The sequence below is a fragment of the Syngnathus floridae genome, chromosome 7 (assembly GCF_059516105.1).
Source record: "Syngnathus floridae isolate MCC-2025c chromosome 7, RoL_Sflo_1.0, whole genome shotgun sequence".
Lineage (NCBI taxonomy): Eukaryota > Metazoa > Chordata > Actinopteri > Syngnathiformes > Syngnathidae > Syngnathus > Syngnathus floridae.
Window position 1 is genome coordinate 6,628,693 of NC_142419.1, and position 12,571 is coordinate 6,641,263.

The window sequence follows — 12,571 nt, forward strand, 5'->3', positions numbered from 1 at the left end:
GATGTATTTTCAGGTCAGCTTGTGGGAGGTACGTCTATCAGACTTGGACGAATACCTTCTTAGTCTCAATGCCATCCAGAGAAGATGGGTTTATCTGGAGCCTATCTTTGGACGGGGAGCATTACCCCGAGAGGAGGCCCGCTTCAAACGAGTTGATGAGGACTTCAGGTAACTGGAATGTAAATCTGACTTTTGTGAAAAGATGGTGGACTGTCTTATCCTTAGTCCTCCTGAATCTGAATACTTCAAGTAATTCAGGGTAGTTTGCAGGGTTTGAGTTGAGTTCGACTCAATTTACACTAGCAACGGGAATAAAAAAATATGCACAGTCAACATAGAAGTTCCATAAAGATACACTTGGATGGCCTTGGAGTTGAAGAAATTGACAAAGATCCCTGACCTCAACCGCATCAAACACATTCGGGGTGTGCACTTGTATATTTTCTTTCATTTTCACGTTCTGTATGTGGGATAGCCAGATCTCTCAATATTTGCGTCCCTAGTTTGTCAGGATATGCAATTATGCAGTGTAAACATGAACTAACAGAAATCTGCCACCCATGTACCACTCAGGGCAATCATGTCAGATATTCAGAGGGACAACAGAGTCATTTCTTTGAGCTCAAGGGCTGGCATCAGAAACTCCCTGGTGACCATCATGGACCAGCTGCAGCGCTGCCAAAAATCACTCAATGAGTTTCTGGAGGTACATGCACACTAAAAGCACCATCACAAGACGTCAATCTCTTCATGTATCACAGCTTCAAAAAATCTGTGTGTGTCTGTTTTAGGAAAAGCGCTCAGCCTTCCCAAGGTTTTATTTTATAGGAGATGATGATCTTTTAGAGATTCTTGGTCAGGCTACCAACCCAACGGTTATCCAATCACACCTCAAGAAACTCTTTGCAGGTCACAAACCTTTATTCTATACACATTTAGTGGACACACACCGTTAAAACATGAAACTTTGTGGCTTGAATAGGGAACCTAATTAATGTACTTCCTGAACAGGTATCCATAGTGTTGTGTTTGATGAGCAGTGCCAGCACATTGTGGCCATGTGTTCCTTGGACGGCGAGATGGTGCCTCTCAAAAATACTGTTCAAATCTCCAACCTTGTAGAGGTAAATAACACGGGGAGTGTGACATATAGACTATAGAAAAAAATAGTTTGGTATATTTAATTTCAATACAGACATGGTCTGTTACCCATTGTTTCGAAATCTGTGTTTTATAGGTGTGGTTAAATGAACTTTCGAAACAAATGAAGGGGACTTTGAGGGAAATGCTGTATGATTGTGTCACTGCAGGGAAAAAAGGGGATGTCGACCCCTCACGTTATCCGTCACAAGTACGTATACGTACATCCTTTTTCACATGGTTTGTGACTTAAGACTGCTTCCCTTTTAATTTTTTTGTTCGTCTTTCCATAAAAAGCCTGTAAAGTCAACAATGTAATTTTTGGGTATAGATTTTGTGTCTTGCAGAGCAAATCCAGTTTACTGAAGATGTAGAGCGAGCGCTCAAGGAACACAGTCTCCAACAGCTAGAGTTGGAGCTCAGTGCCAAGCTGGAACACTACACCACAGTTGACACCAGCTCTGATGACCAGACAAATACAGGTTGGCCTACTGGAGTTATTGACTCTTTTTTTTTTTTTTTTTTTTTAATAGAGCACTCTATAAACAACTACCAAAGTTTTTTCTACTCATGTCATAACACAGAAATTTGTCTTTTTTACTTGTACAGATTTAAATCATTTTCTAGACATTGCTTGGTGGGTTGGTAGCTACGATCCTTAATTTATCCTGTGTTTCTGTTGATCATACAATCTTAATTACAACATTGCAACCATATTACAGCAAGCAAACAAGCAGCAGGCAAATCCTTATTATTTCAGGTCAGAAGCAATAGTTGAAAAGCGTATGACTGGCAATAATAATTATAAAAAACAACAACAAGCAAGGGAAATTGAAATGGTAATTGTAAAGCGTAAATCATTTATTGTAATGTGAATTCTCTGCAAGTTATTGTGATGGAACACTGTTAACCGAGTTTAAAGCTGCGTTTTGTATTCCAAAACACTTGCTCTCACCACTATGTCTTTTTGTACAGTCCATTTGTATTTCCTACAAACACACAACTTAACCACTTGCATTTAGTAATATGGTTTACGTGCAGTGGGAGCTAATTGTTTATGTAAGGAGCAAATTCATGTATTGAACAGCTGTAAAATTAGCATCAACTTTCTGTCCAAACAACATTGTAAACAAATGCAATATATTCTATTTGCGTCAGCCTTAAATAGACTGAACTAATTTAATTGCTCAGTTTATTAACAGTATTTTGTTGGATTGTAAATGAGAAGGTGGCAAGTAGGTATGAAGATTGTTTACTTTGCATATATTACTTTACATTTCATGTAATATCACATTTCACCCATGCATTGGTCCATATAATAATGTCCCTGCACAGACACTGGCATTCTGCAGTTGAAGTTGAAGGCCTTGATTCTGGACATAATCCATAACATCAGTGTGGTGAAGCATCTGAAGCAAGCTGGAGTCAGCGACCTTGAGGCCTGGGCCTGGCAGAAGCAACTTCGTTTCTACATGGGACCTGATAAATGCTGTTACATTAATATGGTGGATGCACAGTTCAGCTACACCTATGAGTACCAGGTGGGTACTGCAACTCCTATTTTTTTGGTCTTTTGCAACAATCCACCTCCTGCACAGATTCAAGGAAAGGCTTCGCTTTGAGCATGACCTTGTGATAATTATTGAGGAGGACATCTGCAAGGAACCTTTCCATAACGTTGGCACACACTTAAGTCCAATAACGTGTGTCGCCAATAATTAGTCTGAAAAATATGAAAATTGGAAAAACTGGACAGGATCTTAATGGGAAGATGAAGCTGGTGCTGGACATTTAATTCACAAATGCCTGTGTGTGAGAACATTGACTCGGGTTGAAGTCATTTGTCAGACATCAAATTTGTGGGTATAGAACATTCTAGCCAGCTAAATGTCTCATCTCATGCCATTCAATAGACTCATAGTCCTCTACTAACCCTGCCCTCATTTGATTCAAGATCAAAATGTAAACCTGACTCCACATTCTATATATCCCTGACTTACAAGATTCTCAGATGTTAATTAAAAATAAAAACTATTTTGGAGCCAAAGGTAAGCTGTGCTTTCACATTTCTAGATCTCACCACTAAATTTAATTGAAATAAAAAATTCTATAGGAAACAACAGAGATGAAAACATTATATAATATATTAAAATTTAATTGAGAACTATCTGTATAGTTTTAAACACTACAACAAGCCATAGTCAGATAAACTAATGTAAACTGTCACTCAAAGTATTGCATAATGGAGCAAAATGATCCCTTATCATGCACTTTTTGTATCTGGCACTCTTGGCTTCTATTCAATGAAAAGTGTATAACATCAAGTTTATTGTTTGGTCTTGTTTAAAAAAACATACATTTGGAAATATATGTTTTAATTGGACAGTGATGTGCCTACCTGTATTCATCCATACTCATCATCTCAGTTTACAGCATCTATAGTAAGGTGTCTTTGTGATTTTGCAAAATAAATAAGGCGCAATTTGGGGAACTTTTGAGATGCATATTTCATAATGTCCAAGGAATATACTACCATTTGGGGGAGCTGTTTATTTAACAATGGGTGAAGGTAAAAGCACATTGTGTTTAGACATGAAAAGACATCAAAAGCATCTGTCATTTTGTTTTGCTGGTCAGTCAGTTCTTTTGAGACAGCGTGTCTCTTCATCACCCACCTTCTTTTTCTCTGTTTACATTGTTTCATTCTACTGTCATCTTCATGAGCTTTTTTTCTCTCAATTCCCTTTCCATTTCCCCCCTCTCTCTTTGTTGCGTTGCAGGGAAATGCGGCAAAGCTGGTTCACACTCCACTGACTGATAAATGCTACTTGACTCTGACTCAGGCCATGAAGATGGGGCTCGGGGGGAATCCCTACGGGCCAGCTGGAACAGGCAAGACCGAGTCAGTCAAAGCCCTGGGTGGGTTGTTTGGGCGCCAGGTTTTGGTGTTCAATTGTGATGAGGTAAAAACTTGGTCCATATATTATTATATACGAGAAAGACATGATTAGTTTGTGGTAGATGTCTGTTATTCACCAAGGTAAACATCATTGGATAACTTCAAGGATATCTTCAAGGATTGATGTATTGTTTGTAGATGAATAGACGATGTTTGTCTTTAATCTTTGTCATATCACAATATCAATATTTACAAATATGTGACTTCAAAAGGAAGAGCAAATGAAAGTCTCATTTCCGGTGTTGTCTTTTTACCCTAGGGTATTGATGTGAAATCAATGGGACGCATTTTTGTGGGCTTGGTGAAGTGTGGCGCATGGGGCTGCTTTGACGAGTTCAATCGTTTGGAGGAGGCAGTGCTATCTGCAGTTTCTATGCAGATTCAAGCCATTCAAGACTCCCTGAAACATCACAAGCGCACATGCGAACTGATGGGGAGGGAGGTCAGTGAATAAGAACTGATGCAATACCATTTAGTACAGATGCCAAGTTTTTGTCTCAATGTTCTTCGATGATTCTATCCTTCATTTCAGTGGCTATTTATACATGTACTGTACCTATCAACTACAACATTTAATCTACAAAATAAATTAGACAACCAAGGAATGTATATGTATGTGTGTATCGTACATTATGTATGTATTTTATTTTTTATCTAAGGTTGAATTGGATCCAAACTCTGGAGTGTTCATCACGCTGAATCCAGCAGGAAAAGGTTACGGAGGCAGACAGAAACTTCCAGACAACCTTAAGCAACTATTCAGGCCTGTGGCCATGAGCCGGCCTGACAATGAACTTATTGCTGAAGTCATTTTGTACTCTGAGGGCTTCAAAAACGGAGAAATACTGGGGCGCAAACTGGTTGCCATCTTTAACCTGGCCAGGTAAGTTGTGTTTTAAAAAGCCTTGGAACGGCAATGACTTCCATTGCAGTGTATTGATTATGTGGAAAAGTTATCTTCACACTTGGACCACCATCCCTGCAGTCAATTGAGAACGGTTAGGCAAGCTTCTTTTCTTTTTGTGTCTAGGGAGCTTTTGACCCCGCAGCAGCACTACGACTGGGGTTTGCGTGCTTTGAAGACAGTGCTGAAGGCCTGTGGTAGTTTGCTGCAGCAACAGAGGAAGAGTCATGACAAGGACAAAAGTGAGACCCTCTATGAATACTTTTCGTATTTTTAGCATTGCAAAACATCTGTACTAAAACTAGCAGGGCCACCTATCTGGTGACCTCGAGCCATAATTGTTGCAACAAAAGCATCAATATCAAGCAGCTAAAACCATTCGGGCTTGACCGATATGGATATTTTATGCTGCTGCCAGTTCCGATTAGTCAATTAAAAAAATAGAATGAACCAAACTACAGGCAGAGCTTTAAATCATTATTACTTTGTCCAAAAATACCTTTCTCACATTATCAAAATGTCAATTAATTATTTGTTAATTAATGGGTGCTTGCACAACACAGAGGAGCCAAATTTACTTCTTTGAAAAGCAATACATTACTTTAATGAACCACATTTGGGGCTGTGCAACTTTTTTATAACCTTAGGCTGTAATTTGTCTTTGCTACTGTGTACTGTTTCTAACTTTTGTTTGTGCCACTTTCATCCTCTCTCTTTCTCTGTCTTCTTCCTCTCACTCCACTGTCTCTCTCCCTCTTAAGTCTCAATTCCATGTGGTCTACCACCCACCCTTTATCTGCTCTACACACTCATCTTCACACGTGCCCGCGTGCGCGCACACACACACACACACACACACACACACACACACACACACACACACACACACACACACACACGCGCACACGCACACGCACGCGCACGCGCACACAAATGGGCAATGGGTCCCAAGGTTCTTTGGTGTTTGGCTCAATGTGTAGTCCAGTCAAGTACTATTTTCTACTGTGCTCTGAATAAAACACGCTTGGGTAGGAAATGTTTGCAACTTGCATTGAGTTAATGCAATCTCTGAAAACATGCCACTCTCTTAAACAACAAGAACAGCAAGTTGCATTTTTAAATGGTATGGTGAATTGTTTTTTGTACTTCTCTTATTTTTAATGCTCGCCCCAGAAATTTATTTATTTTACAGTTTAATTCAAATGATTGTGTTTTTATTTGTTTCTCTTCTATTGTATGTATGCAGTTCAAGAGATCAATCTGGTGGTCCAGGCATTGCGACTTAACACCTTGTCCAAGTTGACATTTGCTGATGGCTCACGATTTGATGCCTTGCTCAGAGACGTCTTCTCTGGGGTCGGTTTCACTGATGTTGAGGACCTGATCCTTACTGAGGCCCTGGAACAGGTCTACAAAGAAAATCGATTAGAGCCCATACCCGCTCAGGTGTGTGTGTGTCCTTCCGTGCAAACACTCTTCCTCATACCCTTTTGAAAACTCCTGCAAACTATCACCTTGGTGACCAGATAATGATTTTCGTGTGTGTTTGTGAGCATAGCTCAAAAAGGTATTGGAGCTGAATGAGCAGCTGAGACAACGCATGGGTGTCGTGATCGTAGGGCCAAGTGGAGCGGGCAAGTCGACTCTGTGGAGGATGCTTCGGGCTGCTCTTAATAAGACAGGCAGAGTGGTGAGTGATGAATACTCTTCTTTCTAACTTTTAAACCCACCAGTTCCATCCCTTTATTGACTTAGCTTGTTCTGGATAGAAAATGGACACATTTGTGTATTTTGTTATGTTGTAGGTAAAGCTGTACACAATGAACCCTAAGGCAATGCCCAAACAGCAGCTTTTGGGACATATTGACATGGACACCAGAGAGTGGGCTGATGGCGTTCTGACGCATAGTGCGAGAAATGTGGTTAAGGAATTGCAGGGTGAGAAATGTGGTTGGTTGTGCACTACATTTGTTTTTATTTTATGTTTATTCACATTTAATTTCAATTTCCTCCCAGATGTAAGCTCCTGGATTGTGTGTGATGGTGACATTGATCCAGAATGGATTGAGAGTTTGAACTCTGTGCTCGATGATAATCGGCTTTTAACAATGCCAAGTGGAGAACGGATCCAGTTTGGACCAAATGTCAATTTCCTGTTTGAGACTCACGACCTCAGCTGTGCCTCCCCAGCCACAATATCTCGCATGGGCATGATCTTTCTAAGGTTAGCATTATTGAATAATGTGTGTTTATTTGCAATTTATTCCATTATTTCCCTTGTTCTAACATCCCCTTTCATTTTTAAGTGATGAGGACATCGATGTGGGCGCCTTGCTGAAATCGTGGTTGTGGAATCAGCCCGAGCAGTGTCGCTCTAATTTAGAAAACTGGCTAGGAGATTACTTCCAAAGAGGTCTCGACTGGGTCCTCAAACAGGTAACTTTTGCCCTCCTTCTGCAGTCACTATTTACTTGACGTATCATTGGGGACACCTCCACAATCAAATGACTTCCAGGCCCTTGTGAATGTAAGCACCTCTCAATTTTTTGGATTACGGTTCCACGCCATTATAAACTACAACCGCAATAATGAGCATATTGCGACATTCACCTCTCAGGTCAAAAGGGAACATTATCAACGGTACCTAATGAGTGTCAGTCCAGATCTTGATGTTAATGCAAATTTAATAATTGAATGTCAATTTGCTTTTGATGTTAATGCAATATTAATAATTGAATGTCAATTTGCTTTTGATGCCTAATGGTGTAATCAGGTGACCATCAATAGTTTAAAATTGCACTGTGTGGAATTTAATTTTTGGTGAGAGTTTTAAACCAATTACACAAATTATGAGTCTCCATTTTAATTGAGTTCCAATTATATTCAAATGTGTGGATTGTGCCTGTAAAAAACTAATACGTATAATAAATCAGAAGAACAAGTGAACTGACGCAACAATTTACTTGATGGATGAGAGACTAAAATAAAATGCATGAACAAACCTGTTTATATTACCTTTCAAAAATTAATTTCTTACAGAAATGATTGCTCAATTATTATTTTTTTTAATTATGTGATAATATAAATAGTTATTTGAGTGTGTAGCTATTTATAGTTCCTTGTATGAATCTTTTAGCATGCTATTAGCTGTAAAATGCTAAATACATTCAGGAAATTATATTGAAAGCACTTTAATTTCATCAGGGAAAACAATGTGCACACTAATGGGGTAAACTGTTCTATTTCTTTTTTCCCCTCCCTAAGAATGACTTTGTGGTGGAGACCAGTCTCGTGGGCACTGTACTCAACGGTCTGTCACACCTTAGTGCAGTGACAATGCGCGGTCAGTTCATCATTGGTCTTCTCAGAGGCTTGGGAGGAAACCTCAACCTCAAAACAAGACAAGAGTTTGCCAAAGAGGTGAGCACTTATAAGTTTTGCAGATTCTGAGAAGCCAATTTTTTTTTTTTTATACAAGTACACTGGCAATGGTATTTTGATGGTGCTTGCAATAAGTAATGTCATTGTACATGTTTGTTGTCACCTGTGAGCATAAAATTGAGAATGCATAAACATGTCTGCTGCCATATTTGTCTTTTTCTTTTCAGTTGCTGAGCTGGGCCAATGAAACCCCACCAAACATCAGAAAGCCACTCGATACCTACTATGACCCGGACAGCAGCCATCTTGCAGTTTATACATTGCAGCGGCCTGACAATCTCAGGCTGGAGCAGCTCTCTCATTCAAATTCACTGCCTGTTATTGAGACTCCAGACATACAGAGGGCACTTCACTGCTTCTCCCCCTGGCTCACTGCTCAACATAGACAACCCTTCATGGTGGTGGGACCAGAGGGCTGCGGAAAGGGGTAACTACACACGGACGTGGAAAATTCATCGACTGAACAAAGTCAGATTTTCAAATACTAAATAAACAAGTCTTAATTGTTTTTTCTTAACATCTAGAATGCTCCTGCGCTTTGCCTTCTCTCGGCTACGTTCCACACAAGTGGCGGTGGTCCACTGCAGTGCCCAGACTTCATCTCGCCACGTCCTTCAAAAGCTCAGTCAGACCTGCTTGCTGCTCAGCTCCAACACCGGTCGAGTCTTCAGACCCAAGGACTGTGAGAACTTGATTCTCTACCTAAAAGACATCAATTTACCCAAACCTGACAAGTGGGGAACAAGCAACCTCACAGCTTTCTTGCAACAGGTAGAACATTTGCATAAAGAATAAGTCCAACTTAATATAAAAAATGAACAAACTATTTGAAATGTACTCGCTTTAAATCAGTAATATGTACGTATTACCCTTGAAACTGTGAACTATCGAAGCAATACGTGACGTTTATTTAAATGAAATGGTTAAAGGGGTGGTAAATTATTTAGAAGGCAAATGTTTTTATCACGCATCAGCAGTTGGACTGCTGAAGGCAATAACAGTAATTCGCTGTGATTGAAGTTACCAAAAAATCCCCATGAAACAAAAAGTTTTTTTTAACAAGTTATTGAATGACAAACAAACAGCATCTTTAATGTATGCATATATTCATATGAACTTTGCAATAATTGGTTTGCTCTTTAAAAGTTCATTAATCATTAATGGCAATTTCCAGTAAATGAGTGTCCTAACTGTTTTATCCCACTCTTCCCTCTACAGGTGTTGACATATAAAGGGTTCTATGATGAAAATCTGGAATGGGTCAGCCTGGAGAACATTCAGGTGGTGGCCTCAATGTCAACAAGTGGTGCTGTTGGGAGCCATTTGCTAACATCTCGCTTTTCATCGATAGTTCGCATCTGCACCATAGAGTAAGTGCAGCGGTGATTGCACCTTCTTTATTATTATTTTCCCACCATCAACCTCCTCACTATAAACTGTGCTATTCCTGTTTACTACTCTCCATTCCTGTCTACTCTCTGTCTCCATCTGCTTTGGTGCCTCAGCTATCCAGACCGGGAGCAGCTGCAGACTATCTACTCCGCGTACCTGCAGCCAATTCTCCAACACAGCTTGGGTAGCCAAGCATCCTGGGCCAGCACAGGCAAAACACACCAGCTGGCTGGTTCGCTGGTGCAACTCTATGAACAGGTACTGAATTGGATTGGACATTCATGTCAGCATCTATATTTGTAGCCACACTATTTCTGCAATTACTGAAAGCATGATCTCTAATGAGTACAAACTGAATTATAGGTTTACATAATTTAAAATAGGGAAAGAAAGACAATGAATAATTGCACTTAAACATCATTTGCTGATGTTCTATAGCAGGAAAATAATTGTGGGTTCCTTTATATAACTACCTCCCTTCCCTCCCTCTTGTGTTATGTTAGCAAAATGTAATCATAAAGGTTAGCTAGGGGTGTGCATATCTCCTCAAAAGACAATTCGATACGATTTCCGATACATGGGGTACGATATGATTCTAGGTTGTAACAAGTACAAATGTAACAATTCAATTTGGTTGGACTCAGTGGGATTACGATTCGATATCGTATGGGGACACAAGGTTGTATCTTTTGTCGTGTTTATTAATATGCAACAATATGTAAAAGTGCTTCACAGACCAAACTATCAAATGTCATTAAATTCAAAGAGACATCAAATTATTAGCACCATCAAATCGATATAGATCAGGTCTCCGTCCTACTGCACGATGTCAATATCCAAAACTGGAACTGTGTTTGATTCCTAACAGGTGAAAGCCAAGTTTACAGTGGATGACCATAGTCACTACCTTTTTACCCCGTGTGTCCTGACAGAATGGGTTCTCAGCTTATTACGATATGACCTCACTGCAGGTAACCTAATCCATTCTCATTTTGTAATGGAGCTATTGTAGCTTTGTGAAATAAAGTAAAATTGATTTTTTTATTATACTATATATTTATTATTATTATTATTATTGTTATTTTTGTTTTCCAAGCTCAATCAGATGTGACCGACAGTGTGCTGGTGGTGGTAGCACACGAGGCAAGAAGGCTTTTCAGAGACCGGCTTGTTTCTTCGAGAGATCTCAATACCTTTGATAACATACTCTCCTCCATCATCCGCGGGGACTGGAGCTCTGATGCTCTTGAAAATATGACTGGTAAGGAATCTCTTTCTGTCATTCCTGTTCCTCATTTCTTGCTTAAAACACACAATTTTATGCTCAGACGGGAAAGTTCCCTCTATAAAAACAGACTCTTGAGGAATTAAAATAAAAATGTATCCCTTCTGACACTTGTATGCTTCTACACATACATTCATTATTTTTTCTTAATTATTCACCCTTTACAGTTGTCTACTGACGAGTTTTTTTTTTCCCCATGTGCAGATGGATTTTATGTAACATGGGGAGTCTCTGAGGGGGTTTTAATGACTCCAGGCCAGTCTCTGCCTCCTCATGGTAAACAACTGGGACGTCTGCATTCTTCTGACCTCAAGCAAGTCATTCAGAAGGTATACAACAATATGTTGGATTCTTTGCTTTGATTTCAAAGTAAACCTTTACAGCAGCTTTCTCTTGTGTGTGTCTTGTTTGAACTCACTTGTAAAATCATCCCCTCACATTTTTTTTATTTCATTTCAAAACATTTTACTTCCTGTTGAACATGTAATATTTTGAGAGTGATTGATTGTCATTGTACTGAGTATTGTTGTTTTTTGTTTTCTTATTTTCATCTGAGTTTTATTGTGTCCGTCAGTGTATGTGTTGTAAAATGATAGTGTCTGTACACCTTTTCCCCGTGTTTGTTTTCTCTTTAGGGTCTCGTGCTGTACAGTCGTGATAACAGAGAGCTGGACCTCCTCCTTTTCTGGGAAGTGTGTGATTTTGTGTCCAGACTCGATCGCGTGCTGAGCCGGCCAGGTGGCTCTCTGCTCCTGGCTGGTCGGAGTGGCGTCGGGCGGCACACAGCCACATTCCTGGTGTCGCACATGCATGGGTACTCTCTGTTTACGCCAAAGATCTCTCGTGGTTATTCTCTGAAGCATTTTAAGAATGATCTCAAGACGGTAAGTGGTGTTTACATTTGAGATTTTGTCATTCTAGTTACTGTGTCATGTACTGCAAAATTTGTGGCCACTCTTTGAGCTTCACACATTAATATGTGTCCAGGTGATGCAGTTGGCTGGACTAGATGGGCAGCAGGTTGTCTTCCTGTTGGAGGACTATCAGTTTGTCAATTCTGCCTTCCTAGAGATGGTTAACAGCCTGCTCTCTTCTGGTATGTCATTTCATAATAAATGACCTAACGTGGACAAGTTTTCAAAATTTTGAATTTCAATTTCAATTTTAAGGTGAAGTTCCTGGACTATACACCCCAGAAGAACTGGAGCCTCTTCTCTCTTCCCTCAAAGATTCGGCTTCCCAGGATGGATTTACTGGACCTCTCTACAACTACTTTTCCTTCAGTTAGTATGCTGCATTTTTCTGTCATTATTTTGGACTCCCTGTGTGGTAAATGTAATCATCTTTTCTCTCTACTGTGTATATACAGTATATCCCTCTTGTTCAGACTATCCGGCAGTTTTTTCTGTCGTTGTTCGTTATCTATCTCCAGCACTCGTTTTCACTTATA

At 39.8% G+C, this 12,571-nt stretch overlaps 1 protein-coding gene across 4 annotated transcripts in view; it reads left to right on the forward strand.

Moving 5' to 3' along the window:
* Window positions 1–12,571, forward strand: part of dync2h1 (dynein cytoplasmic 2 heavy chain 1) — a 60,562-nt gene that overhangs the window by 14,094 nt on the left and 33,897 nt on the right. For all 4 annotated transcript variants that reach the window (XM_088381121.1, XM_088381122.1, XM_088381123.1 and 1 more), the window contains 27 exons: window positions 14–168; window positions 574–706; window positions 792–909; window positions 1,012–1,124; window positions 1,238–1,351; window positions 1,472–1,622; window positions 2,476–2,681; window positions 3,921–4,103; window positions 4,359–4,541; window positions 4,759–4,982; window positions 5,130–5,245; window positions 6,250–6,449; window positions 6,562–6,693; window positions 6,809–6,941; window positions 7,020–7,227; window positions 7,310–7,439; window positions 8,268–8,423; window positions 8,612–8,871; window positions 8,969–9,215; window positions 9,663–9,814; window positions 9,950–10,094; window positions 10,705–10,807; window positions 10,933–11,097; window positions 11,326–11,450; window positions 11,757–12,005; window positions 12,109–12,217; window positions 12,291–12,404. In XM_088381121.1, coding sequence (XP_088237247.1) covers window positions 14–168; window positions 574–706; window positions 792–909; window positions 1,012–1,124; window positions 1,238–1,351; window positions 1,472–1,622; window positions 2,476–2,681; window positions 3,921–4,103; window positions 4,359–4,541; window positions 4,759–4,982; window positions 5,130–5,245; window positions 6,250–6,449; window positions 6,562–6,693; window positions 6,809–6,941; window positions 7,020–7,227; window positions 7,310–7,439; window positions 8,268–8,423; window positions 8,612–8,871; window positions 8,969–9,215; window positions 9,663–9,814; window positions 9,950–10,094; window positions 10,705–10,807; window positions 10,933–11,097; window positions 11,326–11,450; window positions 11,757–12,005; window positions 12,109–12,217; window positions 12,291–12,404 — 4,324 coding nt within the window. The remainder of the gene's footprint in view (window positions 1–13; window positions 169–573; window positions 707–791; window positions 910–1,011; window positions 1,125–1,237; window positions 1,352–1,471; window positions 1,623–2,475; window positions 2,682–3,920; window positions 4,104–4,358; window positions 4,542–4,758; window positions 4,983–5,129; window positions 5,246–6,249; window positions 6,450–6,561; window positions 6,694–6,808; window positions 6,942–7,019; window positions 7,228–7,309; window positions 7,440–8,267; window positions 8,424–8,611; window positions 8,872–8,968; window positions 9,216–9,662; window positions 9,815–9,949; window positions 10,095–10,704; window positions 10,808–10,932; window positions 11,098–11,325; window positions 11,451–11,756; window positions 12,006–12,108; window positions 12,218–12,290; window positions 12,405–12,571) is intronic.